This window comes from Aquila chrysaetos, chromosome 13, assembly GCF_900496995.4.
Source record: "Aquila chrysaetos chrysaetos chromosome 13, bAquChr1.4, whole genome shotgun sequence".
NCBI lineage: Eukaryota > Metazoa > Chordata > Aves > Accipitriformes > Accipitridae > Aquila > Aquila chrysaetos.
The window spans coordinates 23,314,252-23,335,151 of NC_044016.1; the positions used below are offsets into that span (position 1 = coordinate 23,314,252).

Genomic DNA, 20,900 nt, shown 5'->3' on the forward strand with positions numbered 1-20,900 from the left:
GATATCTAACTGATACTTTTACTTTTCCGCAGAGATTTAGTATCAGATGCAATTTTATAGGTGAAATACCATGGGAAAATGATAAAATTTTAAGTATGCAAAGCTGTGATCTCTGGAAGGGTAATGTAACAGGGTTCATAAACAGTAATATAATTTGTAAAATCTCCCTATATAGGAATTGATATCTCATTGAAGTCAGATTAAAAAGAAAGCCTTGAGGGTCTGGCTGCATTGCAGAGACTGTCAGAATATGTAAGTGAGGGAGTTGATGGCTAGAGAAATAAGATGGGACGCATAGGACTCTGAGCCGTGCAGAGATGGGGAGACACAAGAACGGATTTAGAGTTGGAATGGAAATTAACTTTCTTTTCACTGGGCCTCTCATGTTACCCACACATTAGCCTTTACTCATACTACCTTACATGTCAAATGTGTCTAGGGTGAAGAGGAGGGAGTGAAAAATAGGTATGAAACAGATGAAATAAATTCTTTGGTATTAGTAAATATCACAAACTCTCCTCCTGTTCACAAAGTCATACCAATTATAATTAAGAAAAACTTTCCTGTTGGTACTAGGCTGCTAAAAGGGAGACCTAGACTTCTAAATGTAAGCCCTGTACGGACACATTTCTGAAGTCTACATGAAATAAGAGGTTTTTTTGGAGTTGGGATACATGGAAGGAGATATAGAAGAGGGAAGAACAAGCCTGGGAAGACATGTGCTATTTCTGATTTTGGCCCTGTGAAATTTATCAGGGAAAAGGTAAAACTTGCTGTATTTCAATGTCCTAATGTGGCTTAATCTTGATTTGACATTTTAAATCTTTTCTGTAAATCCATCTCATATGGGATAAGCTGTGGTTGCTGGAGTCTAAGTGTTGGTGGCATCTCTCTGTGTTTTTGATATTAAAATACAGGTTGCTTGCGAACATGCTTGGTAAAACTCACTGGGTCAACCTGCTGTTCTTCCTTTTGCAGGAGGTAAGGTATGCCCCTTGCAGTTTTACCTTGTCTGAATACATATACAAGTTCTGGAACACTGGAAGGGAAAACGTTAATTCACCTTGATCTGGACCCCTCTATGTGAGGGCTGCGTAGGCCCTTGGCATTCATTTCTCTCAACTAGTTCCTTGCAAGTCTGAGTTTCAGTGACATTGTTTGTAGCAAAGGGACATGGTGCTGACTTATTACTGGGTTGGTTTGATTGTGTTTGTGCTTAGAAAAGGAGTATTAATTGTGGATGATTAATCTGTATGCTTCTACACTGTTTTCAGTAACTTTTCTTCCACCTGGAAATAACATTTTTTTAATGTTAACAGAAGTACTGTGTCTGTCTTGTTGAGGTTATGATTGTTACGTTTATTTAGATGAACATGTCTGTGGCTGGTTTTTCACATTATCCAGGAGTAGCATTAGCTCAGCAGCTAAGTCACTTCCTTGCAGCACTTAGTTGGTACAATTGTCTCTTTATTTTTCTCAGTGAAGGTACTGTAAGCAGTATTTTAATTTTGATGTTCAAAGGGTGTAAGGCAGGCAGTGGTTGTGAGGAAAACCAGTATCACTTGCCCTAACAAAAGATACGTACGTTTCACCCGTTTCATAGGATATTTGCACATTATTGTGCGATAACTTTTTTATTTATTCCCCGCCCCGTGAGGAAGTAAAAAGAACTGTGAAAGGCCCAGGCCCCGAGGCTGCCTGCTGTGTCCGAGTGCCACCACGAGATGGGGCCGGTGGCAACGGAGAGAGGAGGCTGAGGGGCCGCGGGACCCGCGCTTCGGCCTCCGGCTGCCGGCTTTGCGGAGAGCTGGGGCCTAAATCTGGAAAGACGGTTTCGGGATCGAATGACAAGCATTTCTAGTTAGTTCCTTCCTCGTTTTCTCTGATCGTTTTCTTAGTACTACCCTTTGCATCTGTGAAGATGAAGTTTGCTTTGTTTTTTTAAAGTGTTTAAAAATTATTTAAAACGCCTAAAAATTCTTTTCTGGAAAAAAACCCAAAACCTACCCCTTTTTTTAGAAATGAAATGAATATCCAAAGTGCCATAGAACTTTAAAAACTAAATAATTGATTTATGCCAAGTGCCTGCCTAGCCTGGCTCAAAAGTATAAAATAGAAAAAAAAATCGCCAATACATGAAAGACATTCTTATTTTTTCCTTGAAAAATAAAATGTATTACGTTAGCTTAGTTTTCGTTTATTGAAAATTTTACTGGGATTTCCCTCCCCAGAGATTTTAGCTGTAAGTAGAAGTTTTTCTTTGAACTGGTTTAAACTAAGGCCCTCTTTCTTGTCACGCACAGACAGGGAAATACTGCAAGATGCTGGATTAGCTTGTTCGCTTTTCATTGTTTTCTTTTGTAGCAACAATCCGTTTAGCTATGGTATGCTGAGTTTATCTGATTAGCACTTAATGAGTGAAGGGAATAGGGGAAATGTTGCCTGAGTTACTTAAGCCTAATGAAGTTTTCAGTACCTTCCCCCTCTTTCTAAATACCTTGAACTTTCCTGACCCCCACCCCTTGCTTTTTCCCTCAATTGCAGCTGGTTCCCATATGAAATGTGCTCCCCCAGCAGCTTTAACTGTCAGAAGTAGTGGTGCCATTGGCCAGATTTTGTTCAGTGCACATTGGTCACAACTTACATCCTGCTCAACAGTGTTTGACAGTCTGTCTGGAGCTCTTACAAATTCAACTACTGTTGTTATGCTGACCCACATATGCCTTACCTGGGAACACTTACTGACTAAAAATTCAACAAACTGTAGCATGAGTGTTTCTAACTTAAAACCATTAGATATAACTGCAAGCAATAAAATAATTTCTTTAGTTATGTTAGCAGTGACATTTCAATGAGGATTCACTGGAGCTTGAATAATTACATTAGATAAAGAAATTCAAGAAAGCTGAGGTTTAGTAATGCTTAAAAACTGTATGTGCCATACAGGTTGCAGGTCTGTTACTATAATTAACTCGATAAGTTTCTTGCATAACTCTCATGTTTTCCTCTGGACTTCAACTTGATTTCCCTCTTTTATGATTAATTATTATTTTAATTTGATATTGCATTGTAAAATTTTTAATACAAAAGCAAAGTTCTGAAAAATTTAGATAAATGATCTGTATTAGTTTATGCTGCTTAAATATATCTTTGGTGGTTCTGTAAGTTTTATACAGAAGTGCAAAGTTACCTTAATACCAATGAAAATACATCCAAGGAAAGTACAATTGACATCTGTGCATGAGGTTGCTTATGCATAGTAGGTTCTATAGCTCTTGTAATAAAGAAAAAGCAATAAAAGTTTAAGTGGAGTGTCAGTAAGATAATAGCATTGCTTAGAAAATCTGAACCTTTATAGGTAGGAACCTCTGAAAATATTTTCAGTTATACCTGCTTAACAATACAAATTTTTAATAGAAATGATCTCACATTTCTTTTATCACTGTCAGTGTCCCCAATTTATAATAATAATAGTAATAATAATAATCTTAGCAGTAGTCAGCTAGTAATAGCAGTAGTGATTCTGTTAGAGCAGAATGTGTGTGTATGTTTTTAAACAATTTTAAAGATATTAGAAGAATGCTAGAGGTGCGGGAATGCACCGAGATGCTTGAGAATGGTAGAAGATGACTGAACAATTTTTGAGGTCTGCACAGCTTCCTGCTGAGCACACCCCAAGGATTTGCCTTCCCAGGTGAGGTAGTGCAGCTGATGGTGTTAATGTTCCCAGTGCATTGCAATGCAGAGCGCAATGTGTCCAGTTAAACTGCTGTCAATGTTGGAGCAAGTCTGGAAGTGTTGCAGTCTGATCTAAATGGTAGAAATTTTGGAGGAGGAATCCCTGTTTTTTCATTTCACTGACAGCCCAAACAGTGTCACTTAAACTTCTTGTTTTCATTACTGTATTGTTTTGTTTTGGGTTTTTTGTCTGCTCCTGAATACGTAGAGCTCATGCCAAACTTCTATCCAGCTATCAAGATGGAAGAAAAACAGGTGTTAATCTGTGAATTAGGTATTGAAATATTTTGTAATTTGATTCAAAGGTTTATTTAAATCACGAAAAGTATGTGTGTGTGTTTTTCTTTTCCCCTCTCAGGTTTGCAATTATGTGTGGCTATATGTCTCAGTTTGAAAGTGTACAAAACAAAATCAGGAATGGTTATCTCTTTAAGGTATGTTTTTGTAGGGTTTGGGGTTTTTTTAAGCTATTCCTTTAAATTATTTCCTTATATAGTGTCTAAGACAGATTTTTTGCAACACAGTAATTCAGCCTCACAGGTCTATTTTGGTGCCAATGTTAAAGTGAAAAAAGTTATTTTTATGTATGCAAATAGATGATATGCTTACAAAATATAAGAACCAAGGTAGGATTCTGGAAACAGCATTAAGATTTCAGTTTTATTTTGTAGTCAAAGGGGGGAGGAAAATGGAGTGACAATTCTGTTTAGAAAATAAAAACATATGAAATACTAAGTGACGAACTAACACATTTCTGCAGTCATTCTTCATGCCACCCTTAAGAAGTAATATTTGTTTTAACGCTGTCCTTTCAAAGGTAATTGTGGTTTTTAGGGTTAGCAGTTTGTGTTACATGTGCTACTCTCCCCCACCTTGTCCTTGGCATTGCTTAGGTGCTTTCCATCCCTTGCCCTCTGAGCCGGCGTCCCCCCTTTCTGGGTGTCAGTGAGAGGCAGCAGATGTGTTCCACTTCCCAGGGAATGCCTGGGATGGGTCTCTATCACATCATGTCCATGTTAGGGCTTTGAGTGTCACGGAGCTTTCCTATGAGAGAGCATTAATTACATCTGAGCTGTGCCAAGCGAGCTAAGCCCGGAACGTTGGGACAAGGTAGGAACAAAGGGAAAATGTCAAATAACATTGAAGAAGTGCTGCAGTTGTGTAAGGATGGACTTTAGAAAGGGCCCACAGTGTTAGCAGTAGACTTTTCAGGGAGGTTTTTCTCTTCAGAAGTAATTACTGAAATCTTTGTGAATCATTTGGAAATGTTAAGGATTTGGGAAAATAATAATATGAAAACATAGCTCCTATCTGAATAGTCTGTGGACAAAATGATAGAATAATAGGCTCTTAGATCTGTATAACGCAGATATTTTAGTGACTGGCTTAATTAGAAAACCAGAGATATCTGGGGGAAAAAAAAATAAAATTTAGAAGTGAAATTTATTTTGAGAGGCAAATGGTAGTTAGGGGTGAAATAACATATTTCTTTTTTCTTCAAACTCAGGTTGAGCAATAAAAGCTTTCTTTAGTAAATTAAAGAGTGAAATAAAGATACTTATGACCTGTAATGAAAATGGTTTTGGAAGAAGCACATCATAAGAGGCTTTCTAGGTTTTATGGTTTCACTATAAAAAGAATAATTTTATTTTCTGAATTTTACATTATAGTAACAATTTGTTGTGTCATGTACTATTTCATTGGGGCAGTGACATTCCAGGGTGAAAGAGACTATGCTTCAGTGCTGGGTGCTGGCATGGAAGATCTGTCAAAGAAAGTGGTTGCTTTCTCACTGATTTGGTGTGTGACAGTTTCCTAATACTAACTGTAAATAAAATAAATTTAATTGAAGTTGTTGCTTTTTAAAGACAAAAGTTCTTGAGTTCTTTTATAGCTGCTTAGTCATATTCTAAATACAGTATGCCTTCTTGCATTGTGTGTAAAGCTGCTAAATAATTTTGTTTATGGCTTCCCTCCATGAGGAAGGGGTTTGCTAGTTAAAATATTTTAGGAAGTTAGAAAAGAATTGCAGCAGAAGAGGATTTCTGAATTTGTTTATGATTAACAGCAAACTTAGAATGTAAACACACTTGCCAAACAAACATCTAAAGTGACACTGATTTTCTTTCTAATAGGAGCACCTAGACAAAGCAATTGAACTTAAGCCTCAAGATCCTTTTTTATATTACCTAAATGGAAGATGGTGCTATTCAGTAAGTTCTTTTTTTATCTAATGTATGAATTGAGTATACTGAAAAATGATAATGCATTTGAAATGAAATAATGGGACTTAAGAAAAAGTAGGTGTTTATTGAAGTAGATGTTTTGAGCTAAATGAAGCAGTACATTTACATTTCCTGAATTAACTTCTGCATGTGTGATGTTAACTGCTGACCTTTCCTGTCATGTACATTAAGTAAGCTGTGCTTGTGTGTCCCTCATTGTTGTGTTCAGATTTCCTATCTGAATGTATGAATGAAAAGTAATTGATATTTGGAAGGGAGGAAGGGTGACCTCTGGTATTGTAAGCCTTGATTTCACAGAATGGTTTGGGTTGGAAGGGACCTTAAAGATCATCTAGTTCCAATCCCCGTGCCATGGGCAGGGACACCTTCCACTAGACCAGGTTGCTCAAAGCCCCATCCAACCTGGCCTTGAACACTGCCAGGGATGGGGCATCCACAATTTCCCTGGGCAACCTGTTCCAGTGTCTCACCACCCTCACAGTGAAGAACGTCTTCCTTAGATCTAATCTAAATCTACCCTCTTTCAGTTTAAAGCCATTACCCCTTGTCCTATCACTACATGCCCTTGTAAAAAGTCCCTCTCCAGCTTTCTCGTAGGCCCCCTTTAGGTACTGGCTACAAAGTCTCCCTGGATCCTTCTCTTCTCCAGGCTGAACAATGCCAACTTTCTCAGCCTGTCTTCATAGGGGAGGTGCTCCAGCCCCAGATCATCTTTGTGGCCTTCCTCTGGACCTGCTCCAACAAGTCCACATCTTTCTTACATTGCTGGCCCTAGAGCTGAATGTAGTACTGCAGGTGGGGTCTCATGAGAGCGGAGTAGTTCTTTATTCTGCCACAAACTTTCTGAGTAACCTTGGGCTAGTAACATAGTTTTTGGTAACTTTATTCCCCATTTATAACTGAAGTTAAAGGCATTTATATGCTGTGGGATTATGTCTGTGGCAGCAAGGCTACCATACTCGCTTGGTAAATTCCAGGAGAATGTCACAACAAAGATGCAGGCATAAAAATCTGTTCAACATAAAGTTTTGCAAGAGGTACAATTTGTGTTATGCCAACACAACAGGCGCTTTTAAATATTGTGTTAATGACATAGTGATAAGTACTCATATGAAAAACTAGAATAATTGTTTTACAAGCTTAGCTGTTTTTTTTGTTGTTGGTTTGTTTTTTTTGTTTTTCTTTTAAATGGTGCTTGTAATATAAGAGTTGTCTTATTCTTAAGCCCATATCTTTGATGGCTCAGATGGCTATACTTATTGCTTCATCCTTAGTGCTGTGAGGAATCTTTCATCAGAAGAAGATGTTTTTGCATAGTCTATGCTGTAAAAGATCACTGGGAGGCTTCTCAGAATAATAACTGCTAATGCACAGTGAATTCCAGCCCTGTCTTTTTCCTCCAGCTACTTCCAGTGCTAGTCACTACAAAGTGACTGCAAACTGGAAAGAAGGAGTTGCTGTGATACACTGCAACTTTGTCTTTATCTGCAACAAGACTTAATGCAAAGTAATCTTTCAGCAGTTTTTTCAGATCATATATTTAACTTTCAAAGAGCTTTCAGCAACTACTTTTTTTCTCAGTTGATTTGAATAAAGAATGACACCAACTTTTTCAAAGAGCTTTTCATTTTGCTTTTCATCACCTGGTATTCTTGAATATCAGCATTAGCTATGCAAAAGTGAGGTGCCAAAGATTGTCCTACAGTATGCTTGCTGTCCTGCCTTTGAAGAGCATCTCTCTCACCAGTGATTCCTTAAGCAGTTTTATACCATGCTGTGTCCAACAGCTGACTGCAGCTTCCATTTATGTCAAACACTCCCAGATGTTTTTCATGGCTTATTTCTCACTTGAGCTATTGCTTTTGGAAACTTAACGTGTCATCTCAGTATACCTCACTTTGTTCTTATTGCACTGCTTTTTTACTCTTGTTTCGTTTTAGTGACAATCACCACTTCCTGACTGAGTAATACATGTGGTTTCTTGCACTATATCATTACAAACTCATGTTCCACACTTGCAACATCTATGCAGGGCCTCCTTACTGAACACTGAAGCCACAGATAAGCATTTGCTTTAGGGTATGACCTGACCTGCATTTTAGTAAGTGAAACAATCCACCTAAACAGATGTACCCACTGAAATACTTAAGGATTGATTTCCGATTTCTCTTTTTCTTCTTCTTTTTTTTTTTTTTTTTTTTAATTCTTGCCTTCTGTGACTGCCATGACAAAATAGTAAGCTGAAACACTTTGGCCATGCACGTGATATAGATAGTCGTTGGAACTTGTGGAAGGTGTGGCAAATTCCTTGGTCCTGTTCTGCAGACTGTGGTGTTTCATGCTGTGGTAATTATCCCAGAAGTAGACTGTTGGCTATGGCATCAGTTCCAAATACTTCTTCAGGGTAGGGATTATGATAGAGTGCTTGAAAAATTCATTTATCACTCCTTCTCTATACTGGTACCTGTAGTGGAGTGATAATGCTCCTCTTAGATCCTCTGTTTTTCCTGTTTAGTCTAGCTGCAGTTGAGGCTGGGAAGGCTGTGTTGTCCAACGTGAGGAAATTAAAGAAGGAAAAGGGATGTCTGAAGAAAGAAGGTTAGTTTTTACATTTAACCTAGCTGACTTTGGAGTCAAGTTAGGATTGGCCACGATATTTGTTCCTTCACAAGTGTCTAATTTCAGTCACATATTCTTTTACTGAAGCTGCGTAGTTAAAAAAGATAGCCTATAAAGTATCAAACGCTACTTTTGGTAACGCGTTTGGGAAACCTGAGGTACTTAAGTCTTCCTAGTATAGTCAGACATTTCCCATTAACTCCCCATTTAATGTTGGGGATCTTATTACTGTATTCTAGCACTGGTTTTTGACCTGATAAACTGGAAAAAATAGGTATAGCATAAGAGACTGTAAAAGGGGATGCTTCAAGTGTTGTAACTCAGGGTTCCAATTAATTTTCACAAATGACAATCAGCTGAACAGACTTTTAGGTAAAAAGTATAGTGGAGGCAAATGGAGAAGATTTCTTGAAGGCTGAAATCTATATCCAGAGACTGCATGCTGTACTAGTAAAAGCTATTTGATTTGTGGAGTTTTGCCAGAATTTGGCTCTGACTGCCGTTTCTCACCTTCCTCAGTGTAACACAGTCCTTTGCAAAGAGCAATGGTACAGCAATGCCAAGTTTTTTACTCAGTATTTATTCTTGCTGGGCCAGATCCAAAGCTGATGCAAAGTGTCATAGCACCTTCCAGCAGAAAGGATGAGCTGGATTTTCACTGCCTCACAGCAATGGGGGTTTGTCTCTGATGCAAAGCCGGTGGCAGTTGTGTGCCACATTGTCTAAAAATCAATTTTTGCTGTTTCTTATTTCTCCTACCATTATAAAGTCAGTAGAGCTATACAAAAGAGAAAGATTCTGTTCTGATGTGTGTATGATCTCAGCTTTGCTAGAAAATTACTTCTGGTCTCACAATCAGGTAGGCAAGATTGTCACCAATCATTTCATAGATGTCATGATGGGCAAAATTTTGCCTGAGACACATGCTGTGTATACAAGAAGCCACGTATAGCTCTAATGTTTTTTGTTTTGTTTTACAAGGGTGACAAGGGGAAAAAAAAAAAAAACTATTTATTTACACATTGAGCAAACATAATTGAACACCACCAGTAATGGATAACTGCAGAACCCTACCAAATGTTATTTTAATATTCTTTTTTCCAGAGCTGATATGAACTTCTATGTAGTGGTAACTTTTTTCCAGGGTAGTCTTAGTGATAATGTTAGGAAAAGGTGATTACCATATAATTGTAATGAAGATACTTTAAAATACCTAGTAAGCAAAGTAAACCAGTGTTTAGTATGTAGAAGAGATGTTACTATTCCAAAGAAGAACAACTGCAGCAAAATAATTTTCATTTAAAATGTCTTTGGTGATGGACGAAACTTTTTCTTCTCAGCCTTCTGTGACAAAACCAGGCTTTGTTAAGTATGTAACTTTTAGGGAAGGTTTAATGTTTTAAATATACACTCAGCTTGGTTCATACGATTTAAAATAAGTACAGTGCTTAGAAACTTTGAAGTTTCAGCTTTGTTTTTGTTAAGGGAAAGTGAAAACTACTTTGCTCTTCAGATCAGCAAGAAGTATTTATTGGAAGTGAATTGATCTGTGGTACATGGTGTATAGGAATTGGTTTTCTTTCCTTAGAGTTTTGGGCGCAATTATCTGATAATCCTTTGTAATTTTGTGTTGGAGAGTTTTTTTAGTGTTTTAATGTTTAGAATAGCTTTTAAAATGGAGTATGTATCTAGTTAAGACTTATGGCTACTTGCCATTACAGGGCTGGCACAGAACAGTTAGCGTATACTTGTGAAACTGGATCGGAGCCTCTGGTGAATGCTAGTGGGGTGTTAAAAAATAGATCTCTTGGGATTTCCTTTTTGCACATTACATGCTATGTGTTGGATTCATCTCTGGTGTATCTGTTTGGGTAACATCAGGGAACAAATTGACCCAGTTCCTTTGTCTGTGTGCTCTGTAAGTCTGCTTCCCTTACTGGAAAGTGAAAAGCCCAGGGAATTCAAGTTGGATAAATGCCTAAATGCCTGTGCAGAATGTCCTGGTTCCTCAGCTGGCAAGAAAGAGAATATTTGTGTTGGAAGCCAGTATTTTAAAGCTGCTGTCCAGTTATTAATCTCTTCCAGAAATCAAAACATTGCAAAATTATTTAATACAATTTTACATTAATATATTGTAATAAAAAAGAAAAAGCAACTCTCTGGGGATATTTAAGTAGATGCCATTAATATTTTACTGAAGCTGGATCAATGGCATGATTTTCCTTTATGGAAGACAATTGTGTGATCTGTCTTCAGTGAGCTATTAGCAAGGAAACATCAGAGGAGGAAATCCGTTAGGACTGCAAGTCAATCCTGGCTGAATTTTCAATCCAAGTGGGTTAGTTTCCTTGGTACCAACATCCTGGAGTTTGAAAAGAGCTGTAAATGGGCAGTGTTTGCATCTCATAAAAAATAAACAGAAGACAAAACCAAAAAACCCCAAACTCCAGCCAGTGTTTTAGTTCATATGTGATTTTTGCTGATCCTAGACTAAGGAAGGGAAAGGTATGTTAGGAAATACCTTTTCCCAGTATTTAGGGGAGAACCAGATTTTCTGCCTTGGTCTTCAGAGGAACAAGAGGCCTGATAGGAACGTGCAAGGTATGAACTTTCTGGGTGGCTTTCTTCCATTTCTGGTACTAGTAGAGATTTGGGTAGAATAAATCAATGAGAGCTAGCTGTTTGACAGATCTATAAAGAGATTGTTCAAGATGACCATCTCTGTTAGCTTTGGCATACTGAAGAGTGGCCTGCTCTCCTTGACAGAGGCCAGGCTGTTGTGGTGACCTACTCCCCTCCAGCCCTAGGGAAGTTCAAGAGTTGGCTGATGGTCCCTCAGGCCCTTGTTTTTCGCTCTTGAGCGAGTGGGACTAGCTCTCCTCAAGTATAGCAGCAATGTTCCTCGAGTGACCCAGTACATTAAAACCTGATATTTCATGGAAACACAGTGTTCCTTGCAGTGCTCTTAGGAATTTTAAGGCTGGTGGGAGGACTGATGTCAGGGCTTGGGAGACCTAAGAAAACAAAACTCACTTAAGATTTGGAAATCATCTGTAGGGCAAGGGCAATCTTCATTCTTTAATTTTGTTGTTGTAGCTATTACTTGCTGCAGTAGCTGTTTTTCTTATTACTTTCTGCTGTCCTATACCATTCTTAAAACATGCATTAAATGGAATCATGGTTCTGCTGAAGTTGATGACAGTTACAGTCTCTTTATACCTGATTTTGTATGGACCTCCAGATACGGTTTCCTCTATTTGCAATAACCTTGACTGTAGAAGTCAAATTTGCACTACACTACAGCATGCTACACCAGGGTTCCTGTTGCCTGTGCTTGCTCACACACAGAGAATGCTTAATAAAGTTAGTTGGTATAGTAGGAATGATGTTTCCATTTCACTGAACATGGCATAAGATTTATTCTAATAAAGTTATTTCAAATTAAAGAGTGTGCTTGTGTGTGTTTAGGGGAAGGGTATAATTTCCTGTTCATCATTATTGCTGCAGGACACAATTTTGTGTCTTGCATAAAACAGGTCTTTTCCATTTGTCCCAGCTCAGTCATAGGAGGGTGCAGACTGACTCAGGTGGAGTGTGGTTAAGCTGTTGTGATGGGATTCACCTCATCTGTCTTTAGCCATCCACAAGGTATAACTGTCTATGCTCCTTTTGTAGTTGAAGGAAAGAAAGAAGAGAAAGAGAGGAGTGTTTATCCCAGGCTAATGTAGGTGAAGAATAATTGCCTAATGGAGATGCCTCTCTCTGTATCGACCATGCAAGGAACATGGACAACTCACATAAACTAGGCACTTCATTTGTGGATGGCTAGAGTTAGCTGCAATGAATTCATCAAGCCAGTGGCATATAAGCCTGACTGCTCAAAACATTACAGAACTCTCAGACTATCTGTGTAATAGTCACACAGTATAATGCTGGAGCCAGTGCACATTAAAGAAAACTCACTATTGTGCATGCATGTATTTAACTTTTAAACGTTGTTTTAGGTTGGTGGGATTTGTAATATAAAAATGGCCAAGTGCATATATGTTTGGGCTTTTTTTTAAGTTTGAATAGTGCAAAGCAGCACCCAAGCCAGACAAAATAAGGACTAAACCCTCAGTAAATCAGTTCTGATTAAATCTTGTAAGAAAATAAAACAACTGCCAGGAAGAGCTTGTGTTTTCAATAGGTAATTATAACTCCACATGGAAAAACTGCAATATTGTTTCTTCAGTTTTGCGTAACAGCAGGCACGTGTGTGGTAATTATATCTGTGCAGTGTATGTGTATCTCCAGGGTGTTCTGTGGTCTTGCAGAAAACAGGGTAAGCATATACATTCCCTTAATTTTTTTCCCTCTCTTCCTCCCTCTGTAAGCTACCTCTGTCTTGTTGTGATGGACCTAGAAATATAGAAACCCCCTTCCTATTCCAAAAGAATAGAGAACACTGCAGCAGTAGATTGGTGTGAAGAAATCAATACTTTTGCAAAAATCCTTTTAATATCTCTCACAGAATATGTCTCAGAAACTATAGAGCAACTAGGGAAATGAAGTGTGTGAGGGAATTATATACATACCTACAATGTGAAGTTTCAACCAGCGTGCTGCAGTTTGTAACATAGTGTGAAGGCACTGCAATGCAGAGAGGGGAGACATCTTGTTGCTTCAAAGAGTAAGAACTCTGGGATTGCTGGAGAGCTTTTGTAAAAACCACTTTATTCCCTTAGAATAGGCTTCAACAGTAGGATATGTGAGAGAGAGCGAGCATGAAATAAAGCTTTATTTTCTTAATATTGTTCCTCTCTGGAATATAATTTCTAGTGGTTTTGTGTGAAAGACTTACTGATGGCATTTAACGAATAAGGCATTGGTCCCAGCTGAACAACTAGCAAGACTTGACAGAAGGCATCCGCCTTCTGTCTCCAAGCAATGTTGCTCCTATGTAGCTAGAGTCATTGGGGCCAGATGAGAAAACATGGTCCTGTGCGTTTTCCTGTTGTGTGCTGGCCTGTATTTGTGCTCTTTGCAATGGTATTTTAAGGAGAGTTTGCAACAAGAAATACATAGAGCTTGATGTCTGTTCAAAAGAGAAGCAGTCTGGTTTATGGCTGTGGATAATTATGTGTGGATGGATTCTTATATTTTACCATAATTAACTGGCATCTACTGAATAATTGCTGGATTTAGCTGGAGAAGGCGGGGGAGCAGCAACAGTCCCGAAGAGATTGGGAAGCCAGGGAATGAGGTGGGAATAATCTAAAGCTATCCAAAACCATTTTAATTTTTACAGCAGTAGGACAGACTTGAGTTCAAGGCTCAACTCTGTTACTTGAATTGCAGATCCCTCTGAAAAAGACATGTCCCTATGTGACTCATATTTTACCTCCAGGTCTCTGATGACATGCTTGCTTTCTTTGCCTGTGTGTACCCCTTCCCTGTGTTGCCTCTGCATAGATCAGGCCAGAAATTGCTAGAAAACCACAGAACCTTGTTTTTTGCCATTTTTAAACTCAGCTGTACACTGTGATAGGAGCCATCAGTGCTGTCGTTCAAATACTGATGTGAAGACAAAAAGTCCTGACTTTTCTTTACAGATGCAGTAGAAGTGTCCAAAGGAGGGTGGCTTCACTTCTCGATTTAAACAGACTCCAGTCTCACATTGCATTTCTTAGCAGCTCCATCATTCATAAGAGATGTGAGGTGTGTTTTGCCAGGTTAGGTGATGGAGCCAAATACCTTATGGCAGTAACCAGAGCAGTTTCTGTCAAGTGTCAGTATATGTTAGGGAAGAAGTCATGTATATTGTGTGGCAATATGGCAGTTCCCTGAAGTCCTTTTATAGCAGCCCATCTTCCTGAAATGACAAGAGGTCTTTGGCAAGTGTTACTTGTCAGAATTCAAGAGTAAAAAATGAAGCCTATTTCTTAACAGTGGTTGTCACCAGCTTCTGTGTAATAAATGAACTTGTTTTACAAGCGCCAAAAGCACTCGCATTTTGGCTGTAGCAACAGCTTTTTGTAATGTTGAAAAGTATTCAAGTACATGGACTATCATGGTAAGCTGTCTGTCTCATGAAAACCTTAACAGGTTTAAAGCACTGTTTCTAATCTAAAATCCAAAAGACTATGCTTTCAGCTGGCAAATTGACAGTATAAAACATTCCTTGACAGGTTGTTTGGCAAAATAGGTTGTATAAGTAGTACAGTGGCACAGTACAGTATTTACTCCAAAACTGAGAAGCAACCCTAAAGACTTTTAAATTTTCTTTTTCTTTTTTTTTTTTTTTTTTTATTATAGGTAGCTCAGTTGTCTTGGATTGAAAAGAAAGTAGCTGCTGCTCTCTTTGGGACTCCACCAACTTCAACAGTAGAAGAAGCGTTGCAGAATTTCCTTAAGGTAAGTCCTAGCCAAGGGTTTTCCTGTGTGACTGTTTACCAGCTGCTGTGACTGTTGTCAAGATGTCTGTTCAACAGGTTATGTTCAGTAGCTATAAATCCAGGGCTCTCCTAAATACCACAGAGCACTCTACTAAAATATTTTTTTTTCTATTTTAAAATTTGTTTGGAGATGAGTAGCTAGCACCTTTCTTCTTCTTTAGTTTTAGGGAATTCTTCAATGACTCACTGTGGTTAATAGTATTGGATTTAATGTGAGATGGGTATAGATTAGTTACATATGCCATTGAAACAAATTAACCATAGTGATAACTGGCAATTTGCCCGTTTCTGCAAGAGGGTTAACATAGGCAAGGAAAACTTTGACATTGTGATATGTCTCTTTCTGATCTGAAGCTCTTTTCATTGAATTTCAGTAGAAGCCTTTCTTGCTTGTGGAGATGAAATTACCTTTGTAGTGAAGTAGAAAAGAAAGCTCTGTCATACAGGTCCATGTTCCTGGGCATTCTACTTGAATGCACAGTTATGAGAAAACACCACATGAACAAAACAAACCTCTCTTTCAGTGTCTTTTATATGAATAATTTCTACTTCTGGAGCTGAAAAAGACATGTTTTTCACTTGACTGAATGCAAAGCATAAACTTCCATCATTACAATTACTTTCAGACAGTTTCTCAAAGGAATTGAACAAGCATGTTTTCTTCACTGTCAAAAGTGCTTGTTTTCTGTGTTCTTAGTCTATTTAAAGATGGAATGATCTCCTGAATTTTGGAAATACAATGGTCCAAGGATTACCATCTTCCCAGTTTAAGAGACTTTATCTTCAATGTCAAACTCCAAAGGTGGTAGAAATAAACTGAAGTGTTCACTTTAGCTTCAAGGCATTTTGTGGTGGGCTGCAGAGTAACTGTGGTTTTAAGGCATCTTCTGCAACAAAAATTAAATTACTGTCTAAAAGACAACTGTTTGGGGTTTTTTTCAATTGTTTGATAATACACAGTTTTGGTGAAAGCAGCATTGCTTTGGTCCAAGGATTACAGCTACTATAAATTTCACTCATGTAATTTTTCTTTCCCAAAAGCTGTTTGTTGATTAAAGCTGCTTCTTGGTTAGTAGATAATTGGTAAGGTTTTTACTCACCTTGTAAGCTTCTACATCCTTGATGTGTTTTAAAAGGAAGACAATCTTGAACTTTTTTAACAACCTGAACTTTTCAGAAGATTGTAATGTGAAAAGAAAGGTGAACACAGAGCTAGAAGATATGGGTCTGTGAAAGAAAAATAATTATAAAGTTGATGAATACAGTTCATTACCCATTACACAAAGTGTGAATGGTTGGTTGCTTGTTTATTTCTTTGATGAGGAAATAAATATTAATAATCCAGAGAAAGCAGTGTCTTCCAACCCCCTCTGTAAGTGAATGAATCCAACAGATATTCTGTAAAGTGATCTGATATCTTTACAAAGCACTTAGGGAGAGAGGAGAGCAAGCAGTACAGAGCATTTTTATGTGTTCAGTATCAGCACCTCATGTGCCTGGTTTAGGGTTTGAGTTTGGGGTTTTCTTGTTCTCTTGAGGTTTTTTTGAAGTGCTAAACAGATTGTGGTGCACATAGTAGGGATGATTCAGTCTGATGTTTGAGGAAGCTTAGTGCATTACTAAAAATGTTATGCAGACCACATAAATCTCATCACACAAGTTTTATGTCTATTTTCTTTCCTGTTTTTTATTATTTAGGCAGAAGAAATGTGTCCAGGATATTCCAAATGCAATTATGTGTATTTGGCAAAGGTAACCAAGTTCTTTTAAAAATAATGATTTGTAGACTCTGGTATTCTTACAGTGGTCTGATTGGAAACAAAATGTTTTTTCTTCTCAGTGCTATAAAGATCTTGGCCAGAAAAACAATGCACTGAAGTACTGTGATTCTGCACTGTCAATTCTCTCAGTTACTAATGAGGTGGGTATTGAGAGTGATAACTTGTTCTCTTGTGACTGCTGTCTTGTCTTTGGCACCCATTATTGCACTGTCAGTAATAACATAATGTTTCACTTTTTCCCCTGAACACAGAACCTTCCTTTTTCCTCCACTGTAGGTTGGCTCATTACAGTTGTCTGTATTAACAGCTTTAAAAAAATCTTTGTCTGGGGAACTGTCAGGGACTTGTCTGTGTCAGAGGCTGTCAGAAATTGAATTGCACTCTTTGTAATTCAACCCATTTCATTACACTATCTTAAGCATAAGCAGTCGAGTGTGTCACTTTAGCTGTGCTGAAATTTTGCCCCAAACCTACTTTTTCTCAGTTGAAAGCATTCTGGATTTTTGTCCCATAGTCTCTGTCTCTGCTCCTGAAAGCCTCCGGTTTGTGTTAGCTATAGCAGAGGTAGATGAGTTATTCAAGATTGCCTTTGTCTTCAACCACAGTGCAGTTAAGGAGGCACAGTTCTTCCAGTTACATCTGCTGGAACATAGTTTATTCTAAGAGATTATTAGATTCATTTTTAGGCCCTTTAGAGTATTTTTAGTATATGGATGCAAAATTTCTACAGATATTTGAGAGATTTTAAGTGATGTAATTTCTCAAATATAAACCAAGTCATGGCAAGAGGTTCATTCTGTCTGATCTCATGTAGAAGCAAGTTCCATAATTACCGACCCATGGCTGGAAATGTCTTACCATCCCAGAGAGTGACAAGTTCAAACCTGAGCTTTGTCAGCCTAAGGGACCCCCTTTGAGCACAGCAGATGTGGTAGGGAGAGAGAGAGGTGATTCCAGAGACGAATTGGCCCTATCCCATTTAATTCTTTGAAGTTAAGGAAAAAGACCATTAAATAGATCTGTAACTTGACTGACAATAAATACTGTGTGTGGAGCACTAACATGTTTATGTCAAGTGTTCATGCTGGGAAGAAAGACCACTGCATGCCTCACCAGCAGCTGCTCCTGGGTGGCCTTTATTTTTGGCCCAAGTTATAGTATGTACCAATCATAAATTAAACAATCATTGTTTAAGTTCAATGTTTTTTTAAATATGTATTGATACAGATATGACATTAATAGTCTCTTAACTCTGCTTTATTCTTTACTTACTGTTGAAATGTACCTTCGGCTTGCCTATTACAGAACATAGGAAAGACTGCTATAAATTACCTGTTATTTGGTGCCTTACATCTTTGCATAAAAAGTAGGACCAATGGTGTAAGGCAGAGAGCATACAACTGAAATTGCTTGAACTCAGCCTGTTTTGTATATATCTGCACTGACTGTGCTGGTGAATTTTTTGGTTTTCCTGTATTCAATTTACTACAGGCCAGGTAATCTTGCAATGAACTCTGAAGATATCTGGTAAAATCGCAAACAAACATATATCACAGAAACTTCTGATGGGCAGAAGACTGTGTTTAGTAAACTGGAAGTCATTCAACATATTCATAAAGACTCCTTGAAAAAGTGTAGAGATAGCATAGATTAGGATTCATCTTTGATAACAATAGCTGGACAAAATTTTGGTGACCAAAGGTAGCTGCTGAGGCTCCCCCTACACTCGGTGGAGAGAGATAGATGCATCCAGGTGCCCCACCCTGCCTCTCTCTCCCCTGACAGCAGAGAGAGACTAGATGTGAAGGTATGTGTAAGATGTGTACCTGAGACACCTGACTCCTAGACTGTGCAGTTAATGAGAGGTGAATCCTGCCTTTAAAGTCCAGTGTCATCAGTCTAAATGTGAGCTGGAGTTCAGTGTGTCCTGGGCCACCTGGAGGGGCTTAGTCCCTGGTAAAAGGAATGCCCCATCACATTTCTGAAGTACCGGCAGACCTGATAAGGAGCGGGGACCCTGAGGTGAGAGCTAGAATTTGGGAGCAGCCTGAAGGGTGTGTGTGTGTATTCTGGCAAGCAGGGTGGTGATGAGAATAAGAATGATACTGGTTTGTGAACAGAAGAAAGAGCAGCAAATGGACCCCCAAAATCTTTTGTCCATCTGAAGAGGACAAGATGATATGTCCTCTTCTGTTTTGACTAATTCTATAGATATCACAGATTTGTCTGCTTTGTCTTGTTTACTTGTGATGTGTTTTGAGTTAAGTTTAGAAAAAAAAAGTCCAGGAAAATATGGCATTGGGGCAATAGTGTGTAATTCAATTTAAAAAAAAAAAAAAAAAAGGCAGTTAGCACAAGGTAAAACCAAGTGCACGCTCAGAGGAATTACTGTAAAATGGAGATCTGGAACACAAACTCTGCTGATGCTGTTACCTCAAGTCCCATCTGAATTAGAATATTACATGTTGTTTTGGTTATTGTGTTAGAGAAAAACTGTTACTGATTTTGGGGGGAAACTTGCTGGAACTGAAGTGGTTCAGGGCTTGGAGCCGTACAGAGGAATAACATTTAGTCAGGTTAGTTTAAGGGAGGGAAAAGACTGTAATAAGACTAAAGAGATGTTGGGGAGACAGTAATAAACAGATGCTGTTAAAGTGCCTGAATTGACTACAGCCCTGGAAAAGATGGCGTTCATGGTCTGAAAAAGAAAACGCAGGTCAGCAGCAGTCTGAGGATTTCTTTCAGTTTGCCACAGCACAGGATCTCAAGGTTGTCAGCAGCATGGTATGCAAATCATGTCATGCAAAACCGATCATTCCCAAGTGTAATCGTAGTTTCTCATGTGAGTTTTCTCTCTTTCTTCAGGCAGGGGAATTCCTTTATTGTTTTAAAATGTTGGCTTCTACTGAGAAACATGTATATGTATAAAGGCATAAAATCAGGAGCAGACTGAGAGACAAAGTTGCTGGAAAGGTGCCACATTGAGGAAATGTGTAGTATTTCATGATACAAATCATTCTGCAGCATAAGTATGAAAAATAATAGTAGACAATGGTTTACTTTTTATTGCTTCTGAGCATCCACAGTTTCCAGTGACTTCAGTGGGAACCAGAGGTGCTCGGCATCAGTAAAATGGCCCATAGCTCATTTTAATCCTCAGGTCAAATTCTCAGCTGGTCTAACTCAGGGCACTTCTTTGACACTTTGTCTAGGATTCATTTTATGTAACATTTCAAGTTAAGTGAGATTACTTTTGTCTTGAATGCTGTATCACATCCAAATATTCCTTCTGTGTGTCTGTTCTACCACTTAGAGAATATCTTTTTAATTCAAGGGGTAGAGGGGTAGAGGGGCTTCCAAACAGAGGTAATTATTGTTAAGGAAAAAAAAAAAAAAATCAGATGGCCAGTTTCAACCCTATTATGAACCTAAAAAAGGATACCAAAGAAATCATAAAAGGAGAGACAAATTCTGGTTGAATGACTCCTGTAAGTCCTAATACCAGTTTTTAAAAATAGTTTGGCACATTTTTAACTAATCAGTCTGCATTTCTTTAATTTTAAAAGGAAATACAGGAGATTTGGTGCAAATTACATCTGGAAAACTAAACTGATGTTACCGTAGAGACCTTTCTCTTTATCCTCTCTAAACAAAAACCTCCAATGAATCATGCGGTCCTTCCTTGGCCATAAATACTGTCATACTGTAGAGTGGTACTTCACTGCTGGAGGTGCACAGGACATAAAATTGTCCTGCTTTTCTCTGGTTGCTGTCCAGGCGGATAACGTCAGGGTCCTGGGAAACATTCACCCCTTCAGTAAAAGAGATCCTAATGCTCAGGGCTGCTGTGAGTTACTGTAAAGTGCATAACAGCTGCTCTGTTTATCTAGTAGATGTTGCATTACCCTTACTGAGACTCATTACTTTGTAGAGCGCTCAAAGCCTTGGTGAGTATGACTACATGAAAGGCTGTCAAAACCAGATGTGGTGGACTACTGTGATTGGAAAAAAATGACTTTTTTAAATTTGAGGACAAAAATGTCATTTAAATTTGAAAACATGAGCATTTGTCTTGCATA

At 38.3% G+C, this 20,900-nt stretch overlaps 1 protein-coding gene across 1 annotated transcript in view; it reads left to right on the top strand.

Moving 5' to 3' along the window:
• The window catches only part of RMDN2 (regulator of microtubule dynamics 2), a 51,885-nt gene that overhangs the window by 20,989 nt on the left and 9,996 nt on the right, over nucleotides 1–20,900 (top strand). Inside the window, exons 6-10 of the mRNA XM_030035338.2 lie at nucleotides 4,097–4,172; nucleotides 5,874–5,951; nucleotides 14,901–14,999; nucleotides 16,739–16,792; nucleotides 16,881–16,961. Of these exons, the coding sequence (XP_029891198.1) occupies nucleotides 4,097–4,172; nucleotides 5,874–5,951; nucleotides 14,901–14,999; nucleotides 16,739–16,792; nucleotides 16,881–16,961 (388 nt within the window). The remainder of the gene's footprint in view (nucleotides 1–4,096; nucleotides 4,173–5,873; nucleotides 5,952–14,900; nucleotides 15,000–16,738; nucleotides 16,793–16,880; nucleotides 16,962–20,900) is intronic.